The 18,716-nt window shown below is 42.1% G+C and overlaps 1 protein-coding gene across 2 annotated transcripts in view; it reads left to right on the plus strand.

Moving 5' to 3' along the window:
- Window positions 1–7,168: 7,168 nt before the first annotated feature.
- TAF1B (TATA-box binding protein associated factor, RNA polymerase I subunit B) overlaps window positions 7,169–18,716 on the plus strand; it is a 54,228-nt gene continuing 42,680 nt past the window's right edge. The window contains exons 1-6 of one of the 2 annotated variants that reach the window (XM_042245779.2): window positions 7,169–7,234; window positions 8,288–8,448; window positions 8,895–8,993; window positions 12,162–12,249; window positions 14,874–14,971; window positions 16,683–16,778. Coding sequence is in view for 1 of the 2 variants with exons in the window: in XM_015094217.4 (XP_014949703.1) it covers window positions 7,217–7,234; window positions 8,895–8,993; window positions 12,162–12,249; window positions 14,874–14,971; window positions 16,683–16,778 (399 nt within the window). In the remaining variant the exon portion in view is untranslated. The remainder of the gene's footprint in view (window positions 7,235–8,287; window positions 8,449–8,894; window positions 8,994–12,161; window positions 12,250–14,873; window positions 14,972–16,682; window positions 16,779–18,716) is intronic. The other variant, XM_015094217.4, reaches the window with a different exon arrangement.

An 18,716-nucleotide genomic window follows, 5' to 3' on the forward strand; every position in this document is an offset into this window, starting at 1 on the left:
TACATAAAATTATTTTTTAAAATAAAAGTCCCTTGAACAGCAGGGAGAACAAACCAGTACATCCTAAAGGAAATCAACCCTGAATATTCATTGGAAGGACTCATGCTGAAGCTAAAGTTCCAATACTTTGGCCGCTTGAGGCAAAGCGATGACTCATTGAAAAAGACCCTGATGCTGGGAAAGGTTGTGGGCAGGAGAAGAAGAGGGCGGCAGAGGATGAGATGGTTAGATAGCATCACTGACTCAATGCATGTAAATTTGAACAAGGGAGATAGTGAAGAATAGGGAAGCCTGGTGTGCTCCAGTCCATGGGATCACAAAGAGTTGGATACGACTTAGTGACTAAACAACAGTGAATAACAGAATTTTTAAAAAATGAAGTGTGAAAAGAATTATTGAACTTCTGAGAAGCTGCTAAAAAGAAGATGCACCAGGGAGCATATATTCTTAACAGTAAATAATTTTTGTTATGAAAGCAATATTTTTGGTAAAATTGTACCCATACAACCAGTGAAGGAGTGGCTGTTTTGACTAGAATGATAAAAAGACTGAGATTAGGTTGCCTTCAGAGCCGTGGGCATAACCCATCCACAGCCTCATCCATCAGCAGGAAGTGGCAGCAAAGGCTGAAGGCAGGAGTGTGCCCATCACCGCAGGATGCCATGTGTGTGTTAAGTCACTCAGACGTGTCTGACTCTTTATGACCCCCATGGACTATAGCCCACCAGGCTCCTCTATCCATGGGATTCTCCAGGCAAGAATACTGGAGTGGGTTGTCATTTCCTTCTCCAGAAGGGATCTTCCCGACCCATGGATTGAACCCACTTCTCTTTTTTGTTCTGCATCGGGAGGTGGGTTCTTTACCTCTAGTGCCACCTGGGAAGCCCAAGGTAGGTTAATGGATCTAGTTAATTTTCTAAACACAAAACTGTTTAGCTGTCACAGGATCACTACTGTAACCTGTAATGGGCTGAATCTCCTTGGAGGTCCTTCGTTCCACAGTGATGGTTGTGGATATCTTGTGGCAAAATGCTTAAAAAACCTATCAGACTTACAGATAAGTTATCTTTTTTCCTTTTCACACCAAAATACAAGTGTCAGATTTGGACACGGCATGACAAATCGCTGTCAGTGCTATATTGCCCAGGAGACATTTTTGAAATTGTCAATACACCTAATGGAATAAATGGGATGTTTTAACCAAATAAGTAGCTGAGTGACTGGGTGTGTTGAGTGGCCTTATCTTTATATTTAAGATCACAGACATCCAGGGGCCCCTAATGCTGCCTGATAATTTGTTAGATTTCGGGTTTAACTCTCCCATTTCCAAGAGATATTACCTCTGATTCCTCCTCAGACCATCCATACCCCCGCCCCCTAACCCCACACTCAGCTGATGATGTCCCCTCTCACCAGAAATGATCAGAAAAGCCTTTCTGCGTATTCCCATAGTGCCTGAGTTGGCTCACACACTCTCAGTTCACAGAGGAATTGTCTACAAGGCCAATCCTTCTGTTTGGCCATCTCTCAGCTCAGGGAGAGCCCCCTGAAATTGTGCCCTCTCTCTTCTGCATCAGTACTTTTCTCTCCCTGAGAGTTTATTTCCATGAGCTTATAAATGTCTTAAAAAGTGGGCTCTTTGCAATCCCATGGACTGCAGCATGCCAGGCTCCTCTGTCTTTCACTGTCTCCTGGAATTCAAACTCATGTCCATTAAGTTGGTGATGCTATCTAACCATGTCATCCTCTGCCACCCCCTTCTCCTTTTGCTTTCCATCTTTCCCAGCATCAGGGTCTTTTCCAGTGAGTTGGCTTTTCCCATCAGGTGGTATTGGAGTTTCAGCTTCAGCATCACCTTGCAGTCCAAGGGGCTCTCAAGAGTTTTCTCCAGCACAGTCCAAAAGCATCAATTCTTCAGCACTCAGCTTTCTTATGGTCCAGCTCTCACATCTGTACATGACTACTGGAAAAACCATAGCTTTGACTATCCAGACCTTTGTTGGCAAAGTGGTGTCCCTGCTTTTTGATATACTGTCTAGGTTTGTCATGGGGCTTCCCAGTTGGTGCTAGTGGTAAAGAACCCATCTACCTAATGCAGGAGACACAGATTCAATCCCTGGGTCAGAAACATCCTCTAGAGGAGGGCACTATAACCTACTCTAGTATTCTTGCCTGGAGAATTCCATGGACAGAGGATCTGGGCAGGCTTCAATCCATAGGGTCACAAAGAGTCAGATACGACCGAAGCAATTTAGCAGGCACACACTAGGTTTGTCATAGCTTTCCTTCCAAGGAATAAGTGTCTTTTAATTTCATGGCTACAGTCACCATCTGCAGTGATTTTGGAACCCAAGAAAATAAAATCTGTCACTGTTTTCACTTTTCCCCCTTCTATTGTCATAAAGTGATGAGACTGGATGCCATGATCTTAGTTTTTTAAATGTTGAGTTTCAAGCCAGGCTGGGTCTTTAGCCATAAACAAAAAGACAAAACCCCCCAATGCCATGGTGCTCATAGTCTAGTTCAATTACTGAAGAGCTGCTTAGTCATGTCTGACTCTATGCGGACCCCATGAGGTGTAGCCTACCAGGCTCCTCTGTTCATGGGATTTTCCAGGCAAGAGTACTGGAGGGGGTTGCCATTTCCTCCTCCAGGGGATCTTCCTGACCCAGGGATTGAACCCAGGTTTCCCACATTGTGGGCAGATGCTTTACCATCTGAGCCACCAGGGAAGCCCCTGGTGAACTTTTAGTTCAATACACAACTGCTATTTAGTTGGGTATTCAATTCTGTCCCCTCCCCATTATAATATTGCAACATTTGAAATCAGGGCCAGTCTTGAAAATTGAAGGCTTATAATCAAGCTGTTCATATGACAAGTCTTGGTGCTTTGAAGATAGATAAGAGTCTGAAGTTTCAGAGCCAAGCCTGGTAAATGACAGCTGGAGAGGAGCATTTACCTAGCACCATGATAAAATAATAAGACTGAATACTCCACTGCACTGGGTGCCTCTTGAAGGCAGGAACTTGGTCCTGTTTATCTGTCATTTCCCAATTCCTGACACAGTGCCCTGACACACAGTGGTGTTTAATGACTTTGGGAAAGAAATGAATTGACCAGTGAAGAAGGAGTGAGCGAATACAGAGCTATTCCCTTGGTGATCTTACCTACTCTCATGACTTTAAATACCATCTAAGCAGAAAGCACACCCAAGAATATATCTTCAGACCAGAACTTGCTTCTGAATGCTAGACTCCTACATCCAATTGCCTTCTCATCTGACCTGCACATCTTATGAGCATCTCTAACTTCATATGCCAAAGATCAAGTTCCTAATTCCTCCTTTACCTCCTCCCAAACTCTTTCAGCCATAGCCTGCCCCTACCCTGTCAAATATATCTTCACTCTTCCAGGTGCTCAGGACAAAAATCTTGAAGTCATACTTGACCACCTTCTTCCTCTATAGCTGCTTGATGAACTTTTTGTCCATCAAGTTATCCTTATGGTTCCACCTTCAAAATACACATTTCCATGTCTACTTCTCACTGTCTCCCCTGCTTTCACCTGGTTCAAGCAACCAGGATTATTTTGATAGTCTCCTGACTTGCCTCCCAGCTTCTGCCTTTACCCCTGGCAGTCCATTCTCCTCACAACAGCCAGTGTTGGTTATTTAGTCGTGTCTAACTCTTTGTGACCCCATGGACTGGAGCCTGCTAGGCTCCTCTGTCCATGGAATTTTCCAGGCAAGAATACTGGAGTGGGTTTCCAGTTCCTCCTCCAGGGAATCTTCCTGACCCAGGGATGAATCCATGTCTCCTGCATTGCAGGAAGATTCTTTACTGTCTGAGCCGCTGGGGAAGCCCCACAATAGCCAGACTGACCTTTTAAACATGTCAGATAGAAATCCTCCACCTGCTCATACAGTGTCTCTAAGCCCTTATAACTGGATTTTGCCCCCTTCTCATTTTCTGCTCTCCCTTTAGTTCACCATTCCAGCCACTGGCTGACCTCCTTGCTGATCCTGAAATGAAACTCAAGACTAGAGCCCTGGTCCTCGCTGTTCCCTCTGCTGGGAATGATATTCCCAGCATGGTTCTTACTCCCTTGCCTCATAGGTCACCTTCTCAGTGAGACCTTTCTTGACCACTTCACTTATTTTTTTTAATTAACTTTTACTGGTACGGTTGCTTTACAGGGCTGTGTTAGTTTCTATTGTACAGTGAAGTGAATTAGCTATAGGTATACCATGTACGTGTAGCCCATCCCTCTTTTTTTTTGGATTTCCTTCCCATTTAGGTCACCACAGAGCACTGAGTAAGGTTCCCTGATCTATGCAGTAGGTTCTCATTAGTTATCTATTTACACTTAGACTTAGTATCAATAGCGTATCAATATGCCAACCCCAGTCTCCCAATTTGTCCCATCCTTCTTTGTCCCATCCCTTGGTGTTCATACTGTTGACTACTCCATTTATACTGTTGACCGCTCCATTTAAAATTGAAACCGCCTTATGGCTCCCATTCTCCTTTACCTGTTTTATTTTTCCCTCCTTGGCAATCATGCCCATTTAATATACCATATATTTTCCTTATTTATTTTTTCTCTCCCCACTAGATTATAATCTCCATAAAAGCAGGAATATTTCTTTACTGGGCTCACTACTGAATCCTCAAGACCTAAAACAGCACCTGTTTAGTGAAATGAATGTGTTCAATGAAGGGACAACAATGAAACTAAATTTAATAAGTATTTACCATGCGAGGATCCCTTGCAAGGGACTCATGGATAGTAGCTAATTTTTACAGGGGAGGCACAGAAAAGCTGTGATAAGAAACCCAGGTGTAATTCAACAATGTGTTCTTTCCTCCAGAACCTGGCACCTCTCCTGTGCTGTGAAAAGCCGCAAGTAGGTGGAGAATCCAGAGGGTTCAGGGTACAAGCCATGGCACCCCTCGCAGCCCACATACTTAGAGTATAGCCAGGAGAGATCAGCTGTCAGTTCAGTTCAGTTCAGTCGCTCAGTCATGTCCAGCTCCTTGTGAGCCCATGGACTGCAGCACACCAGGCTTCCCTGTCCATCACCAGCTCCCAGAGCTTACTCAAACTCACGTCCATGAGTTGGTAATGCCATCCAACCATCTCATCCTCTGTCGTCCCCTTCTCCTCCTGCCTTCTATCTTTCCCAGCATCAGGGTCTTTTCCAATAAGTCAGCTCTTCACATCAGGTGGCCAAAATACTGGAGTTTCAGCTTCAACACCAGTCTTTCTAATGAATATTCGGACTGATTTCCTTTAGGATTGATTGGTTGGATCTCCTTGCAGTCCAAGCGACTCTCAAGAGTCTTCTCTAACACCACAGTTCAAAAGCATCAATTCTTTGGCCCTTAGCTTTCTTTATAGTCCAACCCTCACATCCATACATGACTACTGGAAAAACCACAGCTTTGATGAGATGGACCTTTGTTGGCAAAGTAATGTCTCTACTTTTTAATATGTTATCTAGGTTGGTTAAAGCTTTTCTTCCAAGGAGCAAGCATCTTTTAATTTTAAGGTTGCAGTCACCATGTGCAGTGGTTTTAGAGACCCCCAAAATAAAGTCTCTCACTGTTTCCATTATTTCCCCATCTATTTGCCATGAAGTGATTGAACTGGATGCCATGATCCTAGTTTTCTGAATGCTGAGTTTTAAAGTCAACTTTTTCACTCTCCTCTTTCACTTTCATCAAGAGGCTCTTTAGTTCTTCACTTTCTGCCATAAAGGTGGTGTCATCTACATATCTGAGGTTAGTGATATTTCTCCCTGCAATCTTGATTCCAGCTTGTGCTTCTTCCAGCCTGGCATTTTGCATGATGTACTCTGAACATAAGTTAAATAAGCAGGGTGACAATATACAGCCTTGACGTACTCCTTTCCCAATTTGGAACCAGTTTGTTGTTCCATGTCCAGTTCTAACTGTTGCTTCTTGACCTGCATACAGATTTCTCAAGAGGCAGGTCAGGTGGTCTGGTATTCCCATCTCTTTCAGAATTTTCCACAGTTTGTTGTGATCCACACAGTCAAAGGCCTTGGCATAGTCAATAAAGCAGAAGCAGATGTTTTTCTGGAACTCTCTTGCTTTTTCGAAGATCCAGCGGATGTTGGCAATTTGATCTCTGGTTCCTCTACCTTTTCTAAAACCAGCTTGAATATCTGGAAGTTCACGGTTCACGTATTGCTGAAGCCTGGCCTGGAGAATTTTGAGCATTAGTTTGCTAGCATGTGAGATCAGTGCAATTGTGTGGTAGTTTGAACATCCTTTGCATTGCCTTTCTTTGGGATTGGAATGAACTGAGCTTTTCCAGTCCTGTGGCCACTGCTGAGTTTTCCAAATTTGCTGGCATACTGAGTGCAGCACTTTCACAGTGTCATCATTTAGGATTTGAAATAGCTCAACTGGAATTCCATCACCTTCACTAGCTTTGTTTGTAATGCTTCCCTAAGGCCCACTTGACTTCACATTCCAGGATGTCTGCCTCTAGGTGAGTGATCATACCATCGTGATTATCTGGGTCATGAAGATCTTTTTTGTATAGTTCTGTGTATTCTTGCCACCTCTTCTTAATATATTCTGCCTCTGTTAGCTCCATACTATTTCTGTCTTTTATTGTGTCCATCTTTGCATGAAAATTTCCCTTGGTATCTCTAATTTTCTTGCAGAGATCTCTAGTCTTTCCCATTCTGTTGTATTCCTGGATTTGTTTGCACTGACCACTGAGGAAGGCTTTCTTACGTCTCCTTGCTATTCTTTGGAACTCTGCATTCAGGTGGGTATAACTCTCCTTTTCTCCTTTGCCTTTAGCTTCTCTTCTTTTCTCAGCTATTTGTAAGGAAGGCCTCCTCAGACAACCATTTCGCCTTTTTGCATTTCATTTTTCGCATTTCTCACCAGCTGTCGGAAAAGACTGAATCCGCTCAGCAGTAGGCGCCGCCCACCTTTTTTTTTTAACTGATTGGCTCGGGTTCCTAGAGTAGGAACGGGATGCTTTCTGGGAGGGATGCCGGATTAGCGGAGCTTCCTCCCACCGCTCGCGGAGGCTTCCCTGCGGCTGTAGGGGACGGAAATCCAGAGTCAAGAGTCTGGGTTTCCGCCCGGAGGGCTCTTCCCGCCGCTCCCGGAAGCTGCGCTCGCTGCCCGGGTAACGGGTCCCGGCGGCTGAAGCGGCTGAAGCGCCGTTATGGACCTGGAGGAGACGGTGAGAAGTCCGGCTGCCGCGCGAGCAGGCGACGGGGCGGGAGGGCCGTGAGGCTGAGGAGCAGGCGCTGAAGGACGCCTGCCGGCCGTGGAGGCGCTCTGGTCTCGAAGTGGGGCGGGTCAGAAAGGGATGGAGCTGGCGGGCCGCGGGTACCGGCGTGGTGGGGGAGACAGGCTGGAGCCCCTGGCTGGCTGAGGTTGTGAGTGGAGACGGGGTGAGGTGTTGATCGAAGGGGGTGTGTTTTAGAGGGAGGATGAACTTGTGGGTTTTGTGAGGTGGCCGCCCTCGTGGCTCACCTCCTCTAGACTGGACCACCCGCAAGTTCCCTTTGATGCTGGAGGTTGGGCGAGGGAGGCCTGGGGCTGGAACCCGAATGCCCCCCAAGTAACCCCTGTAGCCCCAAGTAACGTCACATCTCCCAGCACCTAGTCTTTGGGAATCCTCGTCTCAGCCTTGCGTAGGGAGGGCCAAATTCGGGTGTGAGGGCACGGCCAAGATTTCACTAGTTACCAGTATAGGGTCCCTGAAAACTTGACCTGCTTTTTAAATCAATTAGCCGTGCGTTTTGCCAGTCTTTGATGAGAGTCCTTTGGACTGCGCGGAGATCCAACCAGTCCATCCTAAAGGAAATCAGTCCTGAATATTCATTGGAAGGACTGATGCTGAAGCTGAAACTCCAATACTTTGGCCACCTGATGCAAAGAACTGACTCATTTGAAAAGACCCTGATGCTGGGAAAGATCCAAGGCGGGAGGAGAAGTGGAGGACAGAGGATGAGATGGTTGGATGGCATCACCGACTCAATAGACATGAATTTGAGTAAACTCCAAGAGTTGGTGATGGACAGGGAGGCCTGGCATGCTGCAGTCCATGGGGTTGCAAAGTCAGACTGAGGGACTGAACTGAACTGAACTGATGGTGTTAGAGGAATATTGGGTAATTAGATCAATGATAATAAGATTTCACACACCGAAGAGCTGAGAATTAATTATTCACTGCCAGTCTATGTATGTACAGAAGCATCATGGTGATAGAAGGCTTTTCTCATTGTAGGTGCTCGATAAATGTCTCTTGAATGATGGTTAACGGTGTGTAGATACTTGGTTAATGAAATGAACAACTCGAACTTACCATGAACCTGTAGAGTTAGGAGTGGGGCTCTTGTCTGTTTTGCTCAACGTCACATCTCCAGCACTTAGTTAAGTGTATACATAGTAGGTACTCCTTGGATTGCTGAATGAACAAATGGAAACTTGAAATAACTGTAATAAAACTCTGGTTCCTTTGTGTTGGGTTATGTGTTCTTAGTGTCCTGGAGGAAGTTCCAAATGGTATGCTGTTTATGTCTTCTCTATACTTAAATCTCATCTTTTTTCCTCACAGCATTTTCAAGTTTTATTTACTCATCTTCCCCCACCCCCCACTTTACCGCTACCATCTTTTTTCTTCCCCTTCCCACACACTGCGTGTTTTAGTTTAATTCTGTTTCAAACTGCTCAGACTGAACTGCTGTTCTCCTTGTTTGTAGATAATAGTCTCTGGTATGTTTTCTATTTTCAGTGATTCTTTACTGATAGAGTAAAATTGCAGGGAAACCTTTAGGTAGAACGGCAGGGTTTAGGTGCAGTGTGTTAAATATGACGTTCCTTTTCTCCCACAGAGAGAGTTCAGAGAGCGCTGTTCTCAGTGTGCCGCTGTTTCTTGGGGTCTTACTGATGAAGGCAAATATTATTGCACTTCTTGCCACAATGTTACAGAAGTAAGTAACAAGTCTCATTTATGAATTTGCTTGTGCTTTAAAAATTGCAATGTCAGCCTAATGTATGGCATAGTACCCCCCCACCCCCGCCAAATTGATCTATTTTTATTACTAAGCAGTGCCCAAATACCGAGAATGTAAGTCGTCCTCAAGTACTGACACAAGGGTTAAAGACTTTGAATGAGATTTAGGATGAGCTTCTGAAACTATCTTGGGCCATAAATATAAGTGTTTTCCTGATTCAGACTGTATGGTATATTTATAAGGGGAAATAATTAAACTTGCACTTGGACGATGATAAATTTCTTTTCATTAGTTAGTACTTATTTAAGAGTTTTTAATGTGCCATGATAGCATGGAGGTTTGGAATATACAATGTTAGAGGACTGTCGTGAGTACTGGAAATATACATTGTTATCTTTATGTCTTTGCACAATGCCTTACACATCGTGAGTGTTTTCTTATCCATTCATTCATTTCCTCCTCTTTACAATGTGTGAGATACACTATTATGCCTGTCTACAGGTAGGGCAAGTGGGCCTCATCAGGTGAGTTTGCCAAAGTCTCATGGCTAGATAGTGTTGAGGCAGGATTTGAACCTGAGGCTTCTGACTCCAGTGTTCATTTTATTTTACCACATCTGCCTCTTAGGACAGAGGCTGACATCCTGTCCTGTGGGTCCTTGGTAAATGGGACTGCATTCACACAGGAAATGCTAGGTCCTCTTCTCGTCACCACAACCCTCAGGACAGAACAACATAACCAAATAATCCAGAGTGTGGACAGCCTGCTGTTGGGTGGGCTAAACACACCAGGACTTTTCTCTCCGGAAGAGGATTTGCTCAAACTCTACAGAGCCAGGAAGAGCAGATATGTTTATTATCTTTGCCCTGTAGTCCTCTGGGACTTTTTTGAGAAAAGTGGTTAATTTAGCTTGCAACTATCACTGAGACAGTCATTGTTCTTCATTCTGCTTCCCATTTGCTCACTCACAGTATTTATAAGATATGAACTCACTGGATGAAATTGTTGGGGCGATGATATGTTCATTACTTCGTTTGTGGTGATGGTTTCACGGATATACATACACACACATCAGATCATACACTTTAAATATGCACAGTTTGGTCCTTTGCTTTGATGTTTGTTGAGGCATTAACAGTTTTTGGTTTTGTACCAGCAGTGCAAATGTAAACATGGTGAAGCAAGATGTGTATAATGGACTGTCATTAGCAGATGAAGACAGCGTATACTTTCTTTGGAGAAATTAAACTATTAATACATTAACTAATTGCTTTCTTTTATTTGTCTTTGATAGTATTTCTATTTATTTCTGTCTGATAAAATCTGCTGCAGTCAGTTTTTAACTTGAAAGGTCCTAATACCAGTATTTCCACATTTGAAAGGTACCAGCTTTGTATGGAATAACCTGTCAAGAGTGGAGCCTTCTGGACGGTGGGCACCATCTTCCTATAGGCCCAGAACCTATCTCAGTGCCTCCCGTGTGATAGACAGAGCTGTGTGTTGCACAACCTCAGTGGTTCTCTTGGCTTTATGGCACGTTCTTTAGATAGAAAAGGACATGACTGGTGTGGGCTTGGTGTGCCAATGTTTAAATCCACCTGGTGGGAAATGGCCGGTGAGCTGTGGTTACACCTATGGAGAGTGGAGGTTGTGGTACAGCTTTCCGTGTTTTTCTGCTCCTTTCATTGCCCCTCAACTTACTCTTGTATGTAATTTTCATTTTCTAGATACCCATCATCTGAAGGAAGGCCTTCTGAATTGATAAAGGAATTAGAATGTTATCTTGATTGACTTTATACAGGAAAAATATTTTCAGGTCTTAAATCTGGTCTATGTATAGACATTCTTGCAAGTATTTTATGGGTATTTAATAAAGGTATAAGCGAAGATCATGTGAGTTTAACAGATTTATATGATCATAAGAACAGATTTACTGTAGAAAATGTAGAAATGATGAAGGTGAAAGCTACAATCACCAGTGAGCTCAACATACATTTCAGTAGCTTCCATTTAGTCTTTCATATGAGAGACTGTCTGTATATGAGAGGGGCAAGGGGATATGGGTGAGTACCCCCAATCTTGTGTGAATGTGTTAATTAACTGTATAAATAGTCCACAGTAAAACCATTCTGTAGTTACAGCTTCAGTCTGGGTATTTAGCTTTTTTTAGCTTTTAGTTATTTTGCATTTTGTCTAATTCTTATTTTAAGCCTTCCCCCGCTATCCCCCCCACCCCCACTCTTTATAGGTTTTACCTTTTTTTGTTGGGTAATTGCTCTGGTGTGTGTTCTGAAGTGTCTTATGTTCTCAGTGTGGCCAACCCCATCCACCAGAACAGCTTTGAATGTGGTTTCTGTGGAGTACAGAGAGAATGTGTTCCACAAATCCTGTTGTTAAGAGACATTTCTTTTATTCTTAATGAAAGTTGAAGGTAAATTTCATTCCAAATCTCTAGATTTAGACAAATACATAGGTAGTGTTCATTTTTGGTTAAAAATCTTCACCTTTCCCCCATCACGTAGGGCTGATGCTTTTATTAACATATTTTGGTTGTGAGAGAACCGGAATCTTAGGTCCCAGCCCTTGAGAGCACTTGGAATTGAAGACTTTGGGCTGAACTGTACTCAGCAGTAAGTCATTCTAAAATCCTATAGGTCTGATTAAGAATGAAAGTAGTATTTTTATAATTTCATAAAACTGTTTTAGAGTATGATTCAAACACAGAAAAGTAGAATGAAATAATCTGTGTGTAGCTTAGGCATTGCTAACTATAATAAATACAGAAATTATTTTAGTTTCAAAGTGGTTTGGGGTGGAGAAAAAAGGGTGAATAAATTTGACTTTAGGTGTCAAACAGTTAAAAACTGATTGAAGATAAAAGGTTATTCATTTGACAGTCATTTATCTGGTATAACTATTCTCCACACAGTTTTAGGTACTAAGAAGTTCTGAATCAGAAAAAAACATAAAGGCTAACCAGAGTGTTCCACTTTATCTAATTTTCCCAAAATGCTACGGTCACTAGTCCCGGCATCCATGGTCTGGTTCATTGCACGCCCCAGAGCATGCTTGGAAACACGGTCGAGGAGAAGTGAAGCTACCTGTGTATGGCCCTTTTTAATGGTCTGCTTCTGTTTCCTGCAGAGATCTAGGGAAGTTATAGACACTGGAGCTATTCCTAATACTAAAATACAAGCCATCAACCGGGGACTGAAAAGAAAACGAAAACTTGGTAAGCTCTTTCTTCATATATGCTTAGTATTTTTCAATCATGTTTTCATTTTCATAATTTGGGGGTGTGCAATTGGAATTTTAAATAGATTCTAATGAAGTTGCCAGAATTTTAAGCCAAAATTGAATTAAATTTGATAATTATTTTTGGTAAAATTGGAAGCAACTTCTTAAAGCATACCCATTTTTTATTCTGTTTATTGTAGATGATTTAATTTTTCAGTGGTGCAACTACTATGCAAAAAATACTACTAGTCAAGGGAGTGTATTTCTTTGTTTCTGTTGGCATATGTTTCTCTATTCTGTGTCTGTAATCTCTCATGATTTTCTGTGCTTTTAAAGAAAACTGCTTCTTTTCTGACATGTTTCAACTATGGAGTTGTCAGGTTAGGCAAGTTAAGTATGATACTCAGCTTTCAGAAATCCATTTCTCACAGTGATTTTGAACACACCCTTTTATAATAGGGAAAATTAATTTCCTTTAAAATAACCTCAGCATGGGTGTACTTTGAAAGGCAATCTATTTCATTAATCCAGGGAGTACATATAATTAACCATTATTGAGAAGAATCTAAGGTGAAGTTTAGTTGATGCTTTTTATTTTTGTGACTGATTGCCTAGAGCCAGATGCTCAGGTTTGAAATTAGGCTAATGATAATGGCGGACTCTTCTACATGAGGTAGCTTTAAGGATACACACATGAAATATATAATATATATAAATGTTTGTGAAATAACTGCATGAAATACATTGCTGTTCTTAGATGAATAACAGAGAATGCCTAGATGCAAACTCATGTTCCTGTTTAAACTTTAGTAGTGACAGTTTTTATTAGGCTAAAACCTGATTAATCTTAATTAAATTTAATTAGAGTAAAACCTGATTAATTTGGACTTGGCATCTAAGTAATAAAAATTGTATAGTTTAAGCTTAAATTGCTGAAAGAACATCAGGTGTTTCAAATTAAATGTTGAAAGTCTTATATTCAACCTCTTTTTCCTTACTTTCTTCATTTGTAAAGTAAGAGGGTAATACCATTTATTATAGAGAGTAGGAACCCAGACTCAGAATTTGAGATACGACTGTATTAATGTGTCAGAACAGGGTGCAGGAAGGAGAGAGCACACGTGGCTGGCTATAGCTTGGGGAGTTTAAACCCCCTCACCTTTGCAGGCTTCTTATTTTTAGTTCAGTTCAGTCGCTCAGTCGTGTCCGACTCTTTGCGACCCCATGAATCGCAGCACACCAGGCCTCCCTGTCCATCACCATCTCCTGGAGTTCACTCAGACTCACGTCCATCAAGTCAGTGATGCCATCCAGCCATCTCATCCTCGGTCATCCCCTTCTCCTCCTGCCCCCAACCCCCCCCAGCATCAGTCTTTTCCGATGAGTCAACTCTTCGCATGAGATGTCCAAAGTACTGGAGCTTCAGCTTTAGCATCATTCCTTCCAAAGAAATCCCAGGGTTGATCTCCTTCAGAATGGACTGGTTGTATCTCCTTGCAGTCCAAGGGACTCTCAAGAGTCTTCTCTAACACCACAGTTCAAAAGCATCAATTCTTCGGCGCTCAGCCTTCTTCACAGTCCAACTCTCACATCCATACATGACCACTGGAAAAACCATAGCCTTGACTAGCCGGACCTTAGTCGGCAAAGTAATGTCTCTGCTTTTGAATATGCTATCTAGGTTGGTCATAACTTTTCTTCCAAGGAGTAAGCATCTTTTAATTTCATGGCTGCAGTCTCCTATGCAAACTAAAACCCTTTTCAGAAAGTGAGTTAGGCAGCAGAGGTGGGGAGACCTTGTGATACTGAGGTTAGGGAGGGGCACAGGAACCCTGTGACTTTCTGTGGGGAAGAGGGCATCTTGGAGTCATAGCAGCAGACTTCAGAAGCTTATTTTTTCAGAGTTGCAGTATTTGTCAACCTGGGAGGGGTAAAACATGAGTCTTAACAGATTTGAGCATTTTCTTTTAACTGGTAGTTTTATTTAAACATGTAGCTTTGTCCATTCCTTCAGAATCTCTTAAGACTGTTTTGAGGTTGCAAGAAAATAACCTTAAAATACATGGTGACTGGACCGAGTTCAATAAATCTTAGTTTCCTTGCTTTCGGTTTCACACTCGTACCTGGAACCTTCCTGATGAAAAGAGAAAGCTGGTGAGCAGTTCATTTTCTTTGTGTGTTCTTGTTGTATGCCCTTTCCTGCCATCTTGGAGCTTCCCTTCTTTGCTTTGGTTCATTCTCCAAATACTCATTGTTCCCTTTCTGTTTGAGGTGGAACAGAGGAGTCGGAGGAGAAACAGTGGCTGAGTGTTGAGTATCCTTTCATTTAGGCTTCTGCTGGGCACTGTTCAGTACATTTATAAAACTTGTTTTCTTTTTTTAATGTGGTGACTAACCATTTTGCTGCCCTTATATTGATATTTCAGAAAAATTAAATTTACTTTAGCATTTGTGTACAGATTTGCCAGATTGGAAGCGAGAATATAAGAATGGAAACTCTACTCAGGGATATGAAAAAATTCCAGTTGAAGTGTGTGAAACACAATTGTAACTGTGCAGTAGCATTACATTTAGTAAATAAGAAACTCAGATGTCTGAAGTCTGTCATTTGTCATTTAGAGAAAGGCTGGGATTGGTATGTGTGTGAAGGTTTTCAGCACATACTTTATCAACAAGCAGAAGCCTTACAGAGCCTTGGAGTAGGCCCAGAGTTAAAGGTAAGTCCATTTGAGTTCAGATGTTAGCCTTTCATTTTGTTGTTTGAAGAACAGTAGACTTAGAGTGGAATTAAGAGTAGTAGGGTTATCAGTAATAGCACTTGGCCTATTAGAAACAATCATTTTTCTGATGATTTTTCTTTAATCCTTTTGCAAGACCAGCAATCTCCAAAATGTGTTTTCTAGGGTGTAAATAAGCAGTACATCCAAAAGAAAGTAAGAAAGGTTTTAGTCTTCAGATAATTAGGAAACATTAGGTTAAAGTAAAACAAATAACTTTGTCCACTTATTGGTGCCTTTTATGTGTTAATGTGCTGTTTCATTTCCTAGGGGATGCAATGTGCAGTATTCACAATTTGAGGGTAAAATCCTCTGGTGTATGTGAGTGGGTGGGATGGGGGGAGTAGCATCCATCAGGACTTCCAGAAAATGCACTTTGTGCAGTGGTACATTAAATCAGTGGTTTTCAAACTTGAGTGTGTATCAGAATCAACTTGGACGGCTTGTTAAAACACAGATTGCTTGACCCCATTCCAGAGTTTCTGATAAGCAGGTCCGGAGTAGGGCCCAAGAATCTGCGTTTCTAATAAGTTTCCAGGTAACACTGATGCTGCTGGAGTCAGCTTAGTTGGAGAGAAGTTTCCATGTGTATGTGGAATGAGTGAATAGGACATTATATAGCACTATGCTCATAAATGAAAACAAGAGCAAAAAGTGAAGGAAGAAAGATCATCTACTGAAGTCACCAAGAAAAGATTGGTAAAGCAGCCTTTCCTATTCAAAGCAATGAATGTCTGCAGCAGGCAGGCAGAGTCACTCGTAGGCCAGTGCATAGCCCAAGTGGTGAGCCTTAACCTTGACAGTCATTGCTTAGGTTAAGATTGCTGGTAGCCTGCAGGTTTGTGAATCTGGTTTCTCCTGACATAGGTATCCGATGTATGAGAGTTTTTAATAAATGGTTTCAGGTAGTTCCACCAAATAGCTTCAGTAGGGTTTACACCTGTATAGCTTTCTGCTGATACCTACTTCAGCGAGATTATCCTAAAAACAGTTTCTCTAAAATAAACTGATAAGTATGACTGTTTAGACCTGACCAGCTAAATGCTGCAGGAATGGTTTTATGATAACCCAGTCTCCAGAGTCAGAGCTGACTCTAGATCCTATTTATGGGTCATTTTGGCCATGTTACTCAGTGTCTTCAGTGGTAAAATATGAGCTAATAACTGTTTTGCAGGATTGTGTTAAAGCTTATGGATGCCTTGTGCCCAGTAGGTGATGAATAAATGGAAAAGCTGCTTTGTTTTGTTTTATTTTCACTTGGACAGAGGGTGGGAGGAGGAAGGGGGTGTCAGTAGGTCACTAAATGCAGTAGCAACTTTGCTCCTAACTAGAAGTGTAGTCACATGTAAGTGACTTTCTTTCTCTGGATCTTAATTTATTTAACTTGTAAAAAGAAGGGATTCAACTAGGTGATTTTAAGGAACTTTTTCCTTCCTTGCCTAAAATCTAAGATTAGGAAGACTATATTCAGTGCTTCTCATATACCTGATACTGAAATGATAATTCTTTCAAGGAAATTAAGTAAGAAAGGTAAGAATACATTTAGATGGAAGCAGTATGTGAAGTACAAGAGAATAGAGGTTCTGTGGTCTGGATGTGCCAGTATATTTTCATCATAACCTGAAGCATTCTTGTTTCTCTTCCACATTAGAATGAAGTTTTGCATAATTTTTGGAAGCGCTACCTTCAGAAGAGCAAGCAGGCATATTGTAAAAACCCAGTTCATACCAGCAGAAGGAAAACTACGGTAAGTCACGTGTCTGACAAGTGGGACCAAAAGACATATCTGGTGAGAGATAGAAATGAAGATGAAGTTCAACCTTACCTGAATTATGGTTTTCAGAAGAGTTCCATTGAAGAGGTTTCATTTATAGTCTAGAAGGAAAGGGTCAGTGATGTAGGCATTGAAATTAATTTTGATTTCTTATTTGACCAGTTGAAACATAAAGAAAATTGTGGTTAAGTTTCTAAATAGAAGTTTAAAGGAGTTTCTACCATTGTACTATTAAAAACTGTTTCACAGATGTTACTCTTTTTGCTTGGAACACCTGCTTACTTTACCTGGCATTTCAAGATTCAGCTCAGTTGTCATCTGGATGCTTTACCACCCCACCCCCATCCATCAAAGCAGTTATATTTTTAGCAGTTTGCTTTTCACTGCTTATTAAATGTGCCATGGATCATTTTGTTTGGAAAAGGGGAGGATTCCACTGCTGGGAAATGCAAGTTTGATAAGCTTTGACGTGTTTTATGTGTGGTTCTTACTCTCTAGGACTGTCAAGGGATTCTGACTCTGTTTGACATATTTGTTAAGAGCTTGGAAACTTGGCCCAGTGTTTCCTTGTTTGGTTAGGGTCTCATAGGTTCCACACGCAGAGTTTAGTGAAAGAAATGAGACATTTAGAAATTGCAGGAATGAGAAATCAAATAGCAGATGGAGCAGGAATAATGATAGTTCAGTTTTAGGCAGTAAGTTTGAGACAGCTATTGGACATCCAGGAGGAAATGTGGAGTCCTCAGATACACTTCAGTTCCAGGGGAGAGATCTGGACTGGAGATAGAAATTTGGAAGTTGTCAGCTCACACTATAATCAAATCTAAAATACCACTGTTTATAAGATGCACCATTATTTTTAAGTACCCCCAAGAAAAAAGAAAATGCTGCAAATTAAATTGTGCCATGATGCTGACTGTAAGATAGTCCTGATTTCAGGGATGTTAAAATATGGAGATGGGGGAGTGCACATTAGAATTGAAAACAGTATACATAGTAGATGGTATTTAAAACTACAAGACCAGATGACATCCCTGAGGAGTAAAGACAGAGAAGAGGACCAAGAACTGAGCTCTGAATATTCATTGGAAGGACCCTGATGCTGGGAAAGGTTGAGAGCAAAAGGAGAAGGGGCCAACGGAGCTTGAAGTGGTTGGATAGCATCAGTGACTCAATGGACATGAGTCTGAGCAAACTCCAGGAGATGGTGAAGGACCAGGAAGCTTGGCATGCTGCCGTCCATGGGGTTGCAGAGAGTTGGCCACGACTTAGCGACTGAACAACAACAGTGAAAGGTGGAGTCAAGTGCACAGAGGGAGACGTTGTTGTAGATGGGAGCAGGGAAGGGCGCAGAGGCTGACAGAGGGCTGAGCGTGTGCTGTGGGAGTTTCCTTAGGATTGCTTCAGTTTTCTCAGTGATCTCCATGTATCAGCCAGCTTTATGGTTGCCTGGCCCCTCATGGGCTCACCTACCAGAGGGGATGTGCTTGACAGAAGAAACAAGCATTATCCTGTCCCTGGGTTATTTTTTCCGTCTCATTCTCTGTGAGTTTCTTTAATATGAGCTTTATCTCCTCACAGTGAGATCAAGTTTCTGGCCTACATGACTGAGAGTGTGGCTTTTTGACTGTAATCAGCTCCCCAAGGTCATGTCAGTTAATGAGGCCTTTAGGTAGCTGGCCAGCTGACCTTTCTAAGGGACACTCTGACCGCTGTTTCAGCGATACACTTGTGAAAAATTAAATCATGGTAAGAGATAATGTATGATTGTCAAGCCTCAGTGTGTCTGGAGTCATTGTTGACACTTGATGTTTTTATTGGTGTTGATGCTAGAGCTATAGGAGAGGTGTTAGTTACAGAGAGAACTAGGCCTGTTGTGTCTGCCTGTTTCTCTGCTCGTGCTTGTTTGGC

The sequence above is a fragment of the Ovis aries genome, chromosome 3 (genome assembly GCF_016772045.2).
Source record: "Ovis aries strain OAR_USU_Benz2616 breed Rambouillet chromosome 3, ARS-UI_Ramb_v3.0, whole genome shotgun sequence".
In the NCBI taxonomy this organism is placed as follows: domain Eukaryota; kingdom Metazoa; phylum Chordata; class Mammalia; order Artiodactyla; family Bovidae; genus Ovis; species Ovis aries.